This window comes from Cygnus olor, chromosome 10, assembly GCF_009769625.2.
Source record: "Cygnus olor isolate bCygOlo1 chromosome 10, bCygOlo1.pri.v2, whole genome shotgun sequence".
Classification (NCBI taxonomy): Eukaryota; Metazoa; Chordata; class Aves; order Anseriformes; family Anatidae; genus Cygnus; species Cygnus olor.
Window position 1 is genome coordinate 21,261,119 of NC_049178.1, and position 16,700 is coordinate 21,277,818.

General features: G+C 44.1%; 1 protein-coding gene across 7 annotated transcripts in view; it reads left to right on the plus strand.

Moving 5' to 3' along the window:
- Positions 1–16,700, plus strand: part of GRM7 (glutamate metabotropic receptor 7) — a 267,773-nt gene that overhangs the window by 121,883 nt on the left and 129,190 nt on the right. Inside the window, exons 1-2 of one of the 7 annotated variants that reach the window (XM_040568679.1) lie at positions 4,772–4,914; positions 5,000–5,217. The exons of the other annotated variants lie outside the window; for them this stretch is intronic. Of the exons in view, the coding sequence (XP_040424613.1) occupies positions 5,205–5,217 (13 nt within the window). The 5' untranslated portion in view covers positions 4,772–4,914; positions 5,000–5,204. Of the gene's footprint in view, positions 1–4,771; positions 4,915–4,999; positions 5,218–16,700 lie in introns of those variants that run through there. 7 annotated transcript variants of the gene reach the window in all.

The window sequence follows — 16,700 nt, forward strand, 5'->3', positions numbered from 1 at the left end:
GGATTGGACTCCTGTGTCCTTTCCTGGTCCTGACACTGCACTGCATCGATTCATGAGAGCATCTTATACTTTACAGTGTGATGGGGAGATAATGATGTTCTGGTGCGGAAATGCAGTCCTAAACGTTTATTTTTCTTCTCCTACTCTCAGAGGTATCTATGTGTTTTTTCAAGAATGAAAGCATATTTTTAAAATATTTTGTACTGTGTCTCCGACTACTTCACTAGAGCTTTCTTAAAAGAAAGCCCTTATGCTTATTCAAAACCTGTAGGAACATTCATTATATAGTTGAAACGTAGGAAAAAATGAAATTATTTTTCTACACTATCCTCTGCTACAGAAGCTGAGTGCCTTGAAGTAGAGATTACATTAGTATTCTCTAAACCCAGTCAGAGGACACGAAAATCTTTGAACTCTGCATTTGCTGTATAAAGCAAGCAGTACATCATGTTTCTAAACTACTGAATAAAGTTAAAATAATGATAATAGGATGAAACAGCCTTTTTTCTAAGAGTCTGTCGGGAGGGAAAGGCTAGAATGTCAATGATCTTGAGACTTCATAAGGCATTTAAAAAGCCTGTGTGTTTGGGATTATTTCCTTTACTTTGCCAAGGAGAGGACCTGGTGTTCATTGCTTTGGCTCTGCTCTTGCCCAGGAGGGACCCCACCACACACCCTCGTCTGCTCCGGGCAGTCCCTAACTCTCCTGACTTCTTGCACTCAGTGAAGGGTCCTCGACGGAAAACTTCCTGTCCTACACCGTGCTGCGTAAAGGGGATGATCGTTAATACAGTGTTATTTTGGTATGGACTCACAAAATAATTCAGCGATGTTTCATTTGTCCAGTGTCTCATCACCCAACTTTCCTGCTATCTCAGAATCCTCAAGGAAAGTCTTAAGGGACACATCCTTGAAGGGTGCAAGCAGAAGGAATGGTTACCAAAGCTTGTGGCTTTGGGGTTGGCCTGGCCAGCCTACTGGGACAGCTGTTAATATATGAAGTATGTACAGTAACTAATGAGTCACGTTAGACTCAAGATCTGAATTTAGCTTTGGCTCCTGGACCCCATTTGTGACTATGCAACAATGCCAAACTCCTTCGTGGACCTTCTGCAGGTCGCTGCTGTGTGATTGTGAGCAGAGGGATATAAATGTGTCCCCCTCTTCTAGGGATGGCTCAAGGATGAGCGAGTGACGTAGAGAAATACTAATGTGCTAGCAGGCTTGTAGATAACCAGATGAAAAACTGGAACACTTTTTGTTTTTCATGTAGAAAGTGTCTATTTAATTTTCAGTAAAGGAGCTCAGAATCATACATTGCTGTTTTGATATCTGAAAGACACAGGTGTGCAGTGACGGTGACCTTAACCCTAATAAAAGGCATGTACAAATCAGCCTGCACTAGTAATTAAAAAGGAGGTAGGTCTCCTAGGCACCGTAACTTTTACAAGAAAAATAAAGAATCTTGAATGAAAGGTGGAAAGAATTCCAAATTGGCTTCCAAGATTTATCAGTCAGGTACAGGATTTACCAGTGCTACTGTTTCAGCTAGAATTCTCCTTATCCATGAGATTATTTTACCATTTTTTGAATAGCACTGATAAATTAAAATTTATTCTCAGAATTACTTTAGTAGAAATGTTTTTCTGATGTGGCAAAAATCAAGTTTGCATTTAAAAGCTTTACTGAGACCCTCAGTTAGAACAGCACTCCTCTGCTGTTATCGCTCGGAGCAACCCTGAAGAAATCACTTGTTCCTACAGCACGTGACACTCTGAAAAATGCAGGAGTGGAGCCCCTTTGTGCCTCTTATACGCGTGTTTTTAGGTGAATTCAGAGCTCTTTAAAGGTCCCTTTCTGACAACTCACAGAAGGAAGGTTTTGAATCGATCACAGGAGCGAGGAGGGAAGGTTTCCAGCAACGCCCCGTGCATTGCTTCCAGCCGCCATGTGCGACTCCACCTTTGGTGGAGTTCTTGTGCCCATCCACCTCTGGCCTCTTTGAAAGGACATGAAATAAAGAACAGCCTTCTTCCTTATATGAAGGACTGTATTGCCATGCTCCGGAATTTAGGAGGCTTTTAAAACAGGAGGGAGGAGGCTGCCACAGCCATCCCTCGTCACCCCGTGTTCCTGGCGGCAAGGGGGGAGCCCAGCCCAGCGCCCACCCAGAGCTGCGGCCTTCGGGCTCTCTTTAAGGTGGTCAGGAAATTACCATGTAAATGATATTGCACCAAAAACAAAAGCAGGCAAACAGCTCTGTGGTAAATATTTTTCAAGAGATTTTAATAAGTGCCTGGATTTCAATGAGGCAGCTTACAGATGAAAGGTTTTGTCTCGTATTGTAAATTGCATGCGTGTCCCAGGGATGCTCCAAGCAGGAGAAATCAACAGCTTTATGGTTATTCTTGTATTTTCTGTGTCCCTAAGAAGGAGGAACTTTGGAGCCCTCACCCCGAGTGCTCCGGGCTCCCAGCCCATGCAAGGATTGCTCAGATGTGCTGAGCTGGACTGAAGGGATGTCTCTATAGATCCTTATCTGACACTTGCAAAGTGTCGTGTTGTCTTTACGACTCTTTTTCCTTAGCCTTGTTTCTCTTCAGGTTGGATTTTAAATCACATCTCCGCATGATAATCACCTGGCCTCAAAGTTCTCAGTTTCCAGTAGCAGCTTCTTCATTAATATTTGAAGCATATGATTTTGCTTGTTATCGGCAATATCCCGGGAGACAGCAAGAAAGACTGTGTAGGAGGGCATTTTAAAAGCTTATCTTTAAAACCAGGGTGTTTTGTGATTTAAAAATTAAATATGGATTAACAAATGGAGAACTGACTCTGTCTGGGGAATCAAAATGGGATGTAGAGGGAAAAAGAGCATGACTCAACAAATTGCTTTACCACAGTAAACTAGAGCTACTGGTGCAGATGTGCTGCTTGGGTAAAGTGGAACTGTTGAAAATATTTGATAGACGCATATTACCTAAGTAACTATGCAGGCAACTTAATTAAAAAACATTAATTTCCCCCAAACAACAAGTCCGTAGAACAAATGAAACCAAACAGATTAACAAGACCATTTGATATTATGCATATTTTTTTTTTTATCCTTTTTTTATGCAGAGAACATTGCATTGTTCTGATATAGGCATACCAAAGCATGCTTATTGGCTTTTAAAAGACACCCCTTTGTGCAGAAGCTGTGGCTGCAGGGCTGGCTCCTGGCCGGGAGGCTGGGGCTGCCCTGTGTCCCGACGCTTGCTGCGGGCAGGCAGGCAGCAGAGCTGCTTCGAGGACTCTGCCTCCTGCTCCAGTAGCTGTAACTGCTGCACTATCAATGTCAAAACCTGGTGCTTCTGTACAAATATGTTTAAACCCTGTCGCCAGTCGGACGTTGCTCGATGAGACGTGCACAAGGAAGGAATGCTCCGGCACGATCAAACGTCTGTGCACGGTCTGGCACAGGCAGAGAGGTTACGGCTGCCCCGCTGCTGGGGCATGCATCACCGCCTGGTGAGGGTCACAGACATCCTGGAGGCATTTTAAAGACACAAAAAATGCGAGTGGACAGCAGCAGAGCACTGCTCAGGAGCAGTCGAGTGAGTTTCTAGCCCCATGGCTACAGAATCACTAACAATTGTAAGTGCTAGGGCCTGTTGCATTTTATATAGTTGTACCCATTGCTTGGATAAAGCAAGCTGATGGAAGTCGCTCAGCAGTGAGCTGCACTTTGCTGAGGCAGCGTCTGCTTCTCCCTGTGCTGGGGGCTGCGGCATCTTGGGGCACCCCAGGGCAAGGTGCCCACGCTCGGCTGCCTCGAGGGGCAAACATGTTGGGTGCCTGGGGGGTCTGCGGAGAGCTGCACCCAGCTGCCGTGCTCGGGCTGCCTCTGCTGAGCCGCTGCCGTAGCACAGTGCTCTGCGTTCCTGCACGAGTGATGGGGGCTTCGATGTGGTTGGCAAATGGCTCTAACGGCTTACCTTGATTTTAATGTATAAAGTTTGAAAAATATATATAAATGTTATAACGCAAAGACATGAGCTATGAAATGATGTGTGTGTCAGCTGCAAGAAATAGAATTTTAAATAGAAAATTCAGTGCTCTCAATTCAAATAGATTTGATAGTAAAGCAGCTTTTCGGTGGTGTTAGTGCAAGCCTTATATGAGTAGGTAGGCAAGGAATGCCAGAGAGAAATCTAATGAAATCAGTGAGCTGTCTCTTCAGTCATTGTTTTTGAATCAATCTAATCAAGTTCTTCCAATATGTCAAAATATTGGGAAGAATGATTAATTTAAAACCTTTGAAACCAAGAGGAATATTTGAAATTAATTTTCAGTGTTAATTTCCCCTACACATGGCAGTAGTTTATGCCAAATAAAGGTTCCTTTTGTCATCTTCCTGCCCACAAAATGAATTAAAAATAAAGGAAATAGTTGTTTTGTGCGAAGTAAAAGTTATCACGTGTTCTCTAAAGTTACATTGATCTACTGATTTTCAGTTAATGTAGTACACACATAATTTAAGATTATTTAATTCCTTTATGCAAGTAATAGGCCTAACAATTTCAAGAGAGAATTTTATTGTCTCTTATCAGGTGTTACGGATTAAAGGTGTTGAAACCTAACCGCTGCCATCTGGTCCTCTGGCGGGATAGCAGCACGTAGCAGGAGAGGGGCAGGTGGGGTTGCTTCCTTGCTCTTGCAGGGCAAAAACATTTAAAAAGTTGAATAATTTTCAGGGCTTCTCTTCTTTTTCCTGGCTGGTAAAACAGGCTGCAAGCCACGGGGTCTGGTTGAAGGCCTGGGGCAGTTTGACCCACTGAGGGTTGGTTCCCGCTGACCTACCGGGCCTTTTTCGGATGCTGAGGGCAGTCACCCGCTGGGCGCTCCTCTCACAGGTCAGTCCCCGGGTTTCAGGTTCGGTATACAGATGTCCAGGTGGTCAGCAAAGATCTTGTCGTTGTTTTCAATGTGGTCCTAAAATCTGCTCGTTTGGTCATAGTGTGTAATTCGAGAAGCTCAGCAGCTCTCTGTCAGGTCAGGGACTTTTGATCGGCCAGCAGACGTCAGAATCTGGTGGTAAGGCCTGGCCTGTGGCTTCACTAACGGCATGTGTGTACCTGGAGACTCCTCTGGGGAGGTTCCTGCAGCCTCGGCCTGGTTTTCACTTCTGTGGGTGCATCAGAAGCCCGGAACAAGGACAGCCCATGCTCAGAGCAAGTAGGTGTGCTGGTGATGATAATTTAGTGGTATCGTCACATCCTGAAGTACAGGGATTTATAAAGCGAGCAAAATTCCTCTTCTTACTAATTAGTTGCACATGCAAATTTTCATCTATCAAGTTGAGCTTTTTATCTCTTAAATTCCTACGAGATATAATAAATGGTGACTGAAATAATGGGCCGCTCAGCACTGTAGCTGTAGGTGTGTACCATGAGGTGTAGGTAGAAGAGTGTGAAATTTGATCTGCAAATAATATAAGGAAATTTAATTAAATTTAAACTAATGTGATGAGTGCCCCAACAGTAAGGGAAAAGGGACATATTCTGCATATTAATTTTTACTCATCCTTTTTTTTGGTTTGGTCTCTTTGCTCTTTTGAATTTCAGATTTGCTAGCATTTCCTTCCCATATAAAGTTTCCAGCAAAGGTCTAGAGATCAAGCTTTCCTGCTATGTAAGGGTTGTTTAAATATTTACCTATTGATTTGGGAGCGTGACCTCATTTCTTGCTTCCGTAAGTACCAAAGAACAGAAGATAAAAATATTTTCACTCTCCTGAGTTCTTGCTGCAAAGTAAATTTACTTGCTCTTATTCTTTTATGGTGAGTACAACAAAGTAGTCCAGCGTGTCCCACACCATAACAGCACTGGATGAGCAGTTCATTGAATCAGGACTGCAGGAGACAGATCTCAGGCAGACTTGACACTCCATCCTTCTGCTCGCACAGTGAAAAATCTGTTGATGCTTATAGGTTCACATCAGTGCAAAGACTGTCTTTGTAAAAGAATATGAGTTCTTAATGTTAATAGATGCTACTGCAATGCATCTGCCTTTTTTATTTGGGATATTAGATATATTTGCATGGGCTTCTTGGGGGCTTTAAAACTTACAGAATGATGAGTGAATGATGTCAAACTGTTGGTGGTGGGTATTCTGCCTTATGCATTCAATTTAGGAAAATATGATTTTTTATTTTCCATTGCTTGACGCTGGTGCTTAAGAAGTGCTCTCTGGAAATGAAGTGTTGCCTAAAAATCCTGAAAACTGTGGTTTATATGTTTGTTGCTATTTTGTGTACATTCTCCTGTGGTTTCACTCATTTTAGTAAGTCATATTTTTAAGTAGGCAAGTAACAAGTTCGGTGATAAGAACATGCCCTATAAAGTCCTCCCTATCTTTCTGTCCCGTGAGCCTCTCAACTGGGTAGTTCCAGCATCCCTCAGGATCCCTTCACCTCAGGAAATCAGTGTTTGATTCACATAAGTCCCAACACTTGGGTTTGGGCTTTTTATTGTATGCAGCAAAAGGTGTGGGAGAGGGAGGAGGGGGATAAGATGATCTATTTTTCCTTTGTTCTTCCTTCTGTGAAGGAAAAGGATGATTTTTTAAAAACTGGCCTGTCAAAAATAGGTATACTATAGCCATAACTCCATTTCTTGAAAGGAAAATGAAGACTTTAAAAATTCATAGTGTTTCTGGATGCACAGTAGGGCAGTATGGGCTTTACAGGAGAAATGATTTCAGCAGTAATCACTTTTCTTTCAGTTAAACACATTAGGTAGTCCAAATATTGACAAGTATTTCATACACCTCTTGAATTCAGCACCAAATGAAGAGAATTACATTGTCTTTAATGGGATGTGCATCGAAAAAACTCTTTAGAAAACAGTCAATGAAGAGCTTTGTGCTAAAAGAACTCATATATAACTATATGCGATCCATCTTCTGAGATTCCCGGGGGGGGGGGCCAATGTAAATGACCACACAGTGGAGGCTGTTCCTGGTGGCTAGGTTGAGCACATCTTTTGCCAAATAGGTTTTTATGCTCCTAGACCTGCACGTCTGTATTTGTGGCTTGCCCGGATGGGATTACAGGTGAATTGCAAAGATGAAATGCACCTGCCGAGTAGAGGCTAGGACTCAGGTCTGCTGAAAACTGTATTAAGGTCACTCCTTGAGCTGTGGCAAACTTTCATCTGAGAGCTAATGCACGCAGGCATCTCAGGAACTAGACCATGACTGCAGTTCAAAACCTGCGAAGCAAAGCCTTGCTGTCCCAGATAGAGGGTGATCGTTGTGCCGTGTCCTTTATATGTTTGTTTCCCAGGATCACCCTCACCTGTGTTTGCTCTTCCAGTTCACAGTGTCCATAGGAACCTCTGCGTCAGGTCAGGGCAAACGTGCCTGCAGCTCAGCACCCGTACCCCCCTACCTAGGGTTAAAGAAAGCCCAAACCGAGTGCCCGGGATGCTTGGGCAGTGTCCTGACCCCTACCCGGCAGTACTCAGAACTGCCTGCAGGCTCCTTCCCCAGGGCCTCCCTAGCCCCACGGCTGGCCCCTGCCTCCTCTGAGCCTGCCTGGAGGCCGTGCCCTTCTGCAGAGCCCCCCGAGGACCTGGCGTGCCTCTGCTCTGTAACCCGGGGTCCGGCAGCGGTTGTTTGACGTGAGGTAAGACTGCTAGGCTGAAACCTAGACTGCCTTCCAAGAGCTCACTCCTAACTTTGCGCCTCTTACATTTTGTTGCAGAACTCCATTAAACTGAACTGATTATCCTCAGGCAGTATATAGGGAGGTGTTTTTTGCAGTGCTGAGATAGTGTTTTATTGAACTATATCGCATTTTTAGTAGTCATTGGAGAGAGGGTTATTAAAGCACAGCGTTGTACATTAAGAACATTACTCCAGTGTGAAGGAGATGAGGATTATGAGAAAGAGAAGAGACCATGGACTCTTTAGAGTTTTGTTTCTATTTTTTATTTCCCTCATCCAAAGACTGGAAACCTATTCTATTTAAATAATTCTTAGCTCTTTCTGAATGCACTTGTTTTGAATCCCAGAAAGCAGTGGTCCATCCACAAGTCTGCAGCTATGCCCTTGTGTAACACAGTCTGTAAATGTCTGACAGAAAATATGCTGCAGCAAGACTGAGGTCTTGGAAACCCGGGTAGAACCTAGCAGAAAAGCTATCTTTTGATATTTCAGTCATCCCAGCTGCCATCTGCCCATCCAGTCCCCAGAGATGGTGAGCTTACATGTGCTTTTAACACACGTGTGTGCGAGTCAGAGCTGCATTCAGCTTTCACCAAAATGCTGCGAAACATGAACATGCATAATATAATGCCAATTTGCTAAGGATGCATCATGAAACTTTCTGTCTGTAAAATTAGGCCACGCATAGTCTGATTCTCTTGTGATCTCTGTATGAAAGGGACCTGCAGTCTGCAGAACTGAGGGTTAGGACCGTTTGGGAAGTGTCACTTAGAGCTTCAATTAAACTTGGGAAGCAGCAAGCAGAATAGGACGTGCTAATTAGAGAGCGTATCCCCAGAAGACGATTTGGGATGATTGCTGAAGCATCCAGAGAAGAGACCTTCATCCTGCTTGAAGTATAGAGTGCTAAGTGGCTCTCTTCTGCCTTGGTTTGGACGAAACACAAGAAACTGGAGGTTAAACAAAATGTTATGGAAGCTACTGTGTTTTCCTCTAATCCTTCCTGTCCCTTAGCCTGATGGTTTTCTTGTGGTCTTTTCTTGATGGTCTTCTTTCCTGTCCGGTTTTCTTTTGTTTCCCTGCTAACACCGTAGTTGATCTTTCCAGCTAAGATAGGTGAATGGCGAGTCCTGTTTGCTTTTGGGTGCTTTTGTTTGTAGTTCTGTGCGCTGGTCCCATGTCTCGCATTTTGTCCTCACTAACTCAAAGCCCAGAAGTTCCTGTCAGTCTGTTTTCTTGTGCCTTATCTCCTGTGGAGTCTTTGCAAGCCTGACGTTTGGTTCATGAAAGATTTTTTCATGTTGTAAACACTGGCCTCTTCTTTGGTGAAAAATTAGAAAACAGGCTTTCTTCCAAAAGAATACTTAAAAGATTTCTAAACCTCCGTACCTTCCCTCCCGGGTTTGTCATTGTGTCATTGCTATTCTCTGGATTTCTCATTCTCTGAAGATCTGACAAGTCTTTACTTGCCCGTACAGATATATAACAGCCAAGAAAATACCATTAACTGAGAGAAGGCTAAAATACTATGCTACCTCTCCAAGAAAAAAAAAAAGAATTAGGAACATGGGAACACTCGAAATTGTAGTTAGAAAAGCTTCATCATTAGAGATCATTTTGTGCTTGCAATTTATAATGATTCACTATCCAGAGGTGGCATCATTATTACTAGGGGGGAAATATCCCTGCAAGAGCAGCACAGCACTAAGCAGTCTCCTAAATTACAGAGTGGAGCTCCAAGAGGCAGTTCAGACAAATAAAACCATGTCATAGAGCACAGGATTCTTTAGTGTATGTGAAGGCTGCAGGAAATTGCTTTTTGCAAGGGAGCCAAACCAGCCTTGGAAGGTATTGTTTGTGAGCAGTGTTGCATTCAGGCATTTTAGGAAGCAAACAAGTAACTGGAGATTAGAAGCGGGTGAGAGTAGCTGCCCGCTGCCCACGCTCCCCGCGTGCTGGGAGGTGAGACGCGTCCAGCCTGCGAGTTTTAGTGGCAGGTAACAGGTCTGCTTTTCAATTGCCTCGATGGCTCAGGGTCTCAGCTATGTAACCTCAGATTAGAGTGTGTATATCTTAATCTTAACACTTATTTACAGGAAAACAGAAATCGTTTATTTCTTACTTGATTCACTGAAACAATCCCCTTTCAAATTGGAGCCTGATGGCTGCTTTCCACGTCGGCGGGTAACCTTCCAGTTACCTCCCTTTGGGTTCTGGCACCACAGGCAGCAGAACATGTCCAAGACAATCTTCCTACCCAGGTGGAGCTCCTTGGAGCCAGGAGCCTCCTCCACAGCACTGGAAATCCTACCGTAAATGACTGCTTTGCTTTGTTCCTGTTGCAAATTTCAGTTTAGGACTTCAAATATGCCAGTTTTCAGGATTTATGAACCAGCTGCAAGACTAAGATACTTAGCGGGTGTTTTATGTTGAACATAGTTCTAATTTGTATCATTGCTTGGCTGTACATTATGCTTTTAAACATGGTATTTTTGGTGCTTTGTTTCTGTCTCTATCTGCAGCCAGAGATTTCACCGCCTACAGTTGTTCCTAAAGAAACTGTGTTTTATAAAGTGTTCTGACACTATTTCTGAGAACTTTGCCTTCGCTATTTTTATGCACAACACAGTGGAGCCGGTCTTAGTCTGACTAGACCAGACTCTTAAAAGACAGGGGGAGGACTGCATTATTTTTGGATTCACGCTGTACGAGATTATACGAAGGGTTTTGCACTTCTGTGATGTTCATCCCATTGATCAGCAGACGCAGCCGGGATTTCCTACAGACCTTTAATTATATTCATTTCAATGCAATTCTGGTGTCTGAATTTGGAGGCTCACTTTTCTGTTTGATGATAGGCATTTCTTGTTAGAAATTGGTATATGGCAAATATCTACACACAAATAATGATGTTTAGCTGGGAAGCTGGTCCTTCAGACTCCGGCCCTGGGCTGCCATCTAGAAGCCCTTCAAAACAGAAGTTACCTCCTCTTAGAGGCTTTCCAGGGCAGGCTGGAGCCTGGCTGGGTCATTTATGCTCTGCTGTAGTAAAGCTGCAATGACAAGAATGTTTTAAATGTTCGAAGCAGAAGTACGGCTTTTATTTTATGTTGTTTTTTCTATATGGTTACACTGTAAGTAAATGTACCTTGTCTTGTACCGCTTTTAGGACACCAATAAATCTCAAGTGCCTCCTGCTGCAAATACAGGCTGAGGCTGGTTTAAACACTTTGGAGCATTGTAATCTGAGCAAGCGTGAGTTCGTGAGCATGCATGGCTGTTGGTACAACGAGATATCCTTCTTTATTTTCTGTCTAGGAAACGGAGCTTTTCTAAATCTTTGAAAATTATGATCTTATACTATTCTTATAATTTAATTTAGTGTTCCAGGGAGTCCTAATTTTTGTATGCTGCTGGAGTTTAACTGCCATAATAAAGGACAATTTTTGAGGTGATAAAATGCAGTAGGAATGTCATTAAATATGGAGCTAAGCTGTGACACAATAGAATTAAGCATTAATGAATAACATACTAGAAATAGGAGTCTTCTGTATCAGTTTGTCTTCTGTTTTTTGGTTATGATGAGGTCTAACATGAAAAAATGAGGCAATAAACAAGTTTAGCAAAAATCAAATTTTTAAAATGATTCAGTAGAATCTTTCCATATAGAAAGTTTCTAAGTTAGGGCTGCTGCGTATCCACAAGGGTTGTTCCCCTTGGATAAATTGTTGCAGTTCTGTGTTTTAATGTAATTTTATTATTGGGGCAGATCTTATTTTTACAATTGAATTATGATACTATGGAGACTTAATTTAAATTCTAGCCTATCTGCACACCAGTGCAGTTGTAAACATATTTTACTGGCATATGCAAGAACATCATAACTCTCGGTACCTAGCATAGTAACTGCTTCTAGTAAGGAAACAAACGCCTGGCAAAGAGCCTCATCAGAACTTTGGCTGTGGACTTAAGGGCCCAGCTGCCATTTCTGGATTTATTATTTTTTTCCCTTTAAATGTGATAATTCAACGCTCCTGAATATTTCATTTTATGGAGCTGTGTATGTTCTGGGTGGAGCTGTGGATAAGTTAGACCAGAAAATGCTGGTCTAACCCAAGTGGGTTTCTCTGAGTACGCCTGGGTATATTTTAATTGTCAGGGTCAGAATAAATTAATTTCTTTCCATTTGTGGCTGGACAGACTGGGTCAGAGAATGCTGTGTAGTCAGGATTTATTTTCCAAGCTTGGTTTATTGTGAATTTACACGTTTGGGAATGGCACCGGCAATTTTCCTAGGTTTGACTACTGCAATTCTTCTTACTTCCTGCACAAGGCTGATAGCAAACGAACCCAGTAAAGTGGGCGTTGGGGGGGTTACTCTGTTTGTGATATAAAACAATAAATGAGGATTCCTACCCATGACAGGAGATCTCTGAAATCCTTACCCACACGCCAGCGCACACCTCGCAACTGGAGCAAGCCCATCAGTCACGTATTGACTTCTCACTGATTGCTCTTTGAAGATTTTGTGGCTTTCATGTCAGCTGTGTGAATAACTCTTTCACTGGTGAGGAGTTTGACGGCAAGCAAGCTGGCGGGCCTGGTTGTATTTCAAGAATATGTAATAATCTTTATCACTCCCGTTCCCCTAGGATGTAATTCCGCTTTTTCAGGAAATATCCGCAATTGTGGTATGAAAGTCTGCTCACAGGGACAATACTGATTGGGTCATTTAAGCACTACTCAGGGACAAAACTCAGTCTTCAGTATTATTGCCTCTGGTTTCCTTTTCTTCTATAGAATATACGAGGTTTAGAGGTAAAATTCATTGGAGTTAATAAATTGTATATGCAAGGTATATAACTATATGCCAAAGCCCACCAGTGACAGACATAATAGACAGGACAAAAAAAAAGGACAAAAATACTGTATGCCTTCAATATTTGTCTTCCTCCTTTTCCAATGAATTCCTCTCCTTGGGACGCACGGGCTCTCCTGCCCGTGGGCCTGGTTTCGCAGGGCTCTCGGCATGGGGCTTCACAGAGCCACCACAGGGACAATGTGGGTGCCCTGGCAGGTGCCTTTTTTGGGGGGGTCAGACCTTTTGGTTGTTTAGATTTAAAAATCTGGGTGTAAGCTGTAATTAAACTGACCGTTCCCTGCCTGTGCAATTGGCCGCCCGTACAGTCCCGGTGTTCAGGAGCAGCGCGTGAGCTGCGGCGCAGGAGCGGTGGCTGCAGGCTCCGCGTCACTTTGGTGAAACTGGACAAGTGTCAGACCTTGTGCCTGCCCTGGGAGCGTGACGAATCCGCAGGGGAAAGGCCTGTGAAAGCAATCAGCTGCTTGCCTCCCGCAGGAACCCATGCGAGCCCGCTGCTGCGCCTGCCTCTCCCCCTCCACGAAGCGTCCAGCAGGCAGCTCGCAGCAGCTGCTGATTTTAAAGGAACGCATTAATCAATTTAGTTGAGAGTTCCTTTTAATAATTAGAAACTGCAAACATAACTTTCCGAAGCAATGTTTGCAGTATTGTGGAGAGTGAGTCCCCCCAAAAAGAGAGCCTCTGTAGCGAAATCATCTGAAAAAGTGTTAAATTGTCTCTTTTGCTACCTGATAATCCAATTAAGGGGTGATAAGAAAAATAGCTCTTGGAGAATTTCAGGGAAGCAGAATAATGTACTTAGTGTTGTACCAGAATCAAAATACCACATAATCATGGGTATCCATGGATACTGAAGCAACGCTTTGATTACTAGATACATCCATTACCCTTAAATACCAGAGTTAGGTGTTTAATGCCCCGAACAATTTAATGCATGACTGCTTGAACTTGCACAGAGAATTCTCCTGAGGTTTTGCCTTTCAGAGGCACAGCATATAACCTGTCAGCAGGCGAACGAAGGCAGCTATGATATTTTTAAGTCTCTGTCTTCTTCCAAGTCCCTGTATGCTTTGCAGCTGCTGCCACGCAGATGGCTCAGCTCGCCCGCCTGTCCTCGAGCTGCCTGGGAACTGGAGCATTAAGTGATACAGCCCAACCTCTGCCCCACGTCTATGCCATCTGAGTGGGATTCCCGTGAAATAAGTCATACGATAGCATTTTACAGTGCTGGAGCCGCCGGGACTCGCTCTGCACCAAGCGGGTGGGCACCACGCTGCCTCTCTGCAGCACCAGACCTTTTAGCACAGCAGGATGAGCGCGACTGTTATTTAATGTCACAGGATACGTCACAAGGCTGAGGCCACAATTTCTCCACTGGAGTTTTGAATTCTCCATTAGTTTTATAGAGCGAGAAGGGAACCCTAGGAAAAAGCCTGCTCTGCGCAGAGGCTGCCGTGGGCACCGAGGGCGGAGGGGCGCACGCCACCAGCCCGGCTTTCTGCTTTCTGTCGCATGGAAGGATGTGGTCCTCCTTCCTAGTGCTGGCGGTGACAACTATATACATAAATATAAATAAATGCAAAAGGGAGTAGGTAAAATAGATGTTTAGAAGGTGCTTTGATATTGGGCCTTGAGAGTGTGGTTGGTTAACGATGATTTTATAGCAGGGGCTGCAGGGACTTCTCGAGGTGGGCTGAGCAGGCAGCACGACGTGGGGGCTTTGGTGCCTGCTGCTTCTGGAGCCTGGTGGGCCAGGCTAGGCGCCTGCACTTGGCCCTGCAACACTGGGTGCCTCTGTGTTGCGAAAACGCTGTACATACGATTCAAGAAGCTGAGGACCAGAAAAGTGTGAGGAGAAACTTTTCCTTTTTATCTTTTGCAGCGATTACCCTGGTTTTGTTATTTGATCTTTTTTTTCTTTTCTCTGCTTTTATTGTACTTACAAAATGTCTTATGTCAGAGTTCAAAATCAACTTCCTTGAATGCCTCAATACACGTTTTCATGGCAAAGCATTTTTTGAGGATACTTGTGAAGAAGAGTCTCACATGTGTATTCTGTATGAAAGGGGAAGAAGAAGAAAGCTGGCATCTGATGCAGGCAGGGAAAGAATGGTCTTAGTTCGTTGTTCCTGGCTGCAGCTGAACAAAGCGAATCTTTCCTCTAAGCCATTCTACTTAGCCATGCTAAGTAAAAGCAGGAAACCAAAAAGCGGATCTCATATCATCTGACCTGTTGCACAACAGGTCGTTTTCGATTTACCTTTGTTACCCTGCCCATCCTGCTTTATTCGCGAGACCCAAACTTCTGGTCACCATCACTTAGCGTTAGCACTTTGTTTCTGTTCCTGACTAACATCTGCCTGCAAAAAAGACAGAAAAATGGAGGTGAATACTAATTTGGGAGGCAAGTAGGATTTCATGCTCCCTAAACGTTTTTGTGAACTGGGACTCAGCTGATCCTGCAGCTCTGTCGGGCGGGAGCTGGGAGGAAGATGAGGGCTGTACCGCATCGCATCCTGCCGAGCTCCGTAGCTGGGGGTGCAGTGCTCCGGGGGAGAGCTCAGGTCCCTCTCGTCCCGCAGAGGGATTTGCTCCCGTGTGAGTTGGCCTCGGTCTCTTTGGGGCACTGTCTTTTATGGCTGAATGTCGGGATCATCTATTTTGGCTGTGGGTGGTGCAGGTCCTGAGGGGGCCGTGGGTAGGCGAGGGGTAGGGAGGGAGGGCGAGCCATCGGCACAGCCTCCCTGGCGAAGGAGGAGAGGCACGTCTCAGGGTGCTTTAGGTGGGAGGTGGGAGGAGGAAACTAGAATCCTCATGTGAATGTAACTCATCGTCTGCTTCCTATTATGAGGCCCTAATGATGACTCCTTCCCTTTTAGATTAAATGAAGTTTTTGTTGTTGTTGTTTTCGGAAAAATGAATTGCTCTTAATTTTAACGAAACAAACTGAAGAGAGGAAAGAAGTTCGATCCATAAATTTTCCTTCTCAGTCTGGCAGGTATTTGTATATCCTTAATTGCCAACATCCTGAGCAACATCTTCAGATAAATTGCCCCTGTATCCAGCATCACTTAGTTAATTAAAGCTCCTCCAGAAGCATATGAGAAAGCGGTGGCCATTACGAGGATCAACATGAAACTGAAGAAGGTTCCCTTTGCCCAGAGATTGTCTAGAAATGTCATTTTTTCAGACAGAAACTGTGCTAAAGTAAGTCTTGTTAGTGAATTCATGAAGTTCAGGAGAGTCTTTTACTGAAAAAACGATTTGGGGGAAAAAAAATCATGCAAAAAGTCTCTGAGTAAGGTCTCCATTTACTAGTACTGCTCTTGGGAGACGTTGTGCAGTTGCTTTCATTTCCTCCCGATAGTGTTGGAGCCTGTTGGAGGGCGCACATCCCTTCCACAGAGACCCAGACCCCTCCCTGTGCCCCCACTGCAGCTCGGCACAGCGTCCCAGGATGGTTCTCCACAGCCCAGGGAGCTCCTTCAGCCGCCGGGGGGCAGGGGCCCAACTGCACTTGCATTTTGTTTGTTTGCCAAAGAAAAAAATCTGGAGGCGCTGTTAATTTCAGTTGAAATGTTAGCGTTTCTGTGTTTTCGAAGAGTGCTGCCAGTGGCTTGTAGCATGGGGAATTTTAATGCCTGGAACAATCCAAAACAATTGGGTCACTTTGCCAAAGTGGCACAAACCACTGGGAAAACTAGAAGCTAGGAAACCAAATAATTTCAAGTCATTGTTTGAGGAAATGGTTGGCCTTGTTTTCTTGTCCTTTTCATGGATTATTGCGCGTTTTCATGGCTTACTTGTTGGACAAAGGCGCATCTGGAAAGGCCGAACCTACTGGGTCTGCTCCTGGTATTCTGTTCCCGGATTTGATGTTATTAGGAAAACATATGCTGGCAGCAGGAAAAGATGACAAAGATGCCAATGTTAGACTTCCATACATAGCCTAGGAGAGAAAAGACATTGTTTCAAGAGTAGAGTGGTAAAGAACTGACTGCCTCAGTTGTTGCTGTGACCACGTTTTGCTTATTGCTGTGAATTTCTAAAACTCCATCTCTCAAGGAGTTAAACATTTCTCCCTTTTGCTGTACCACTCCCATCTTCCCAA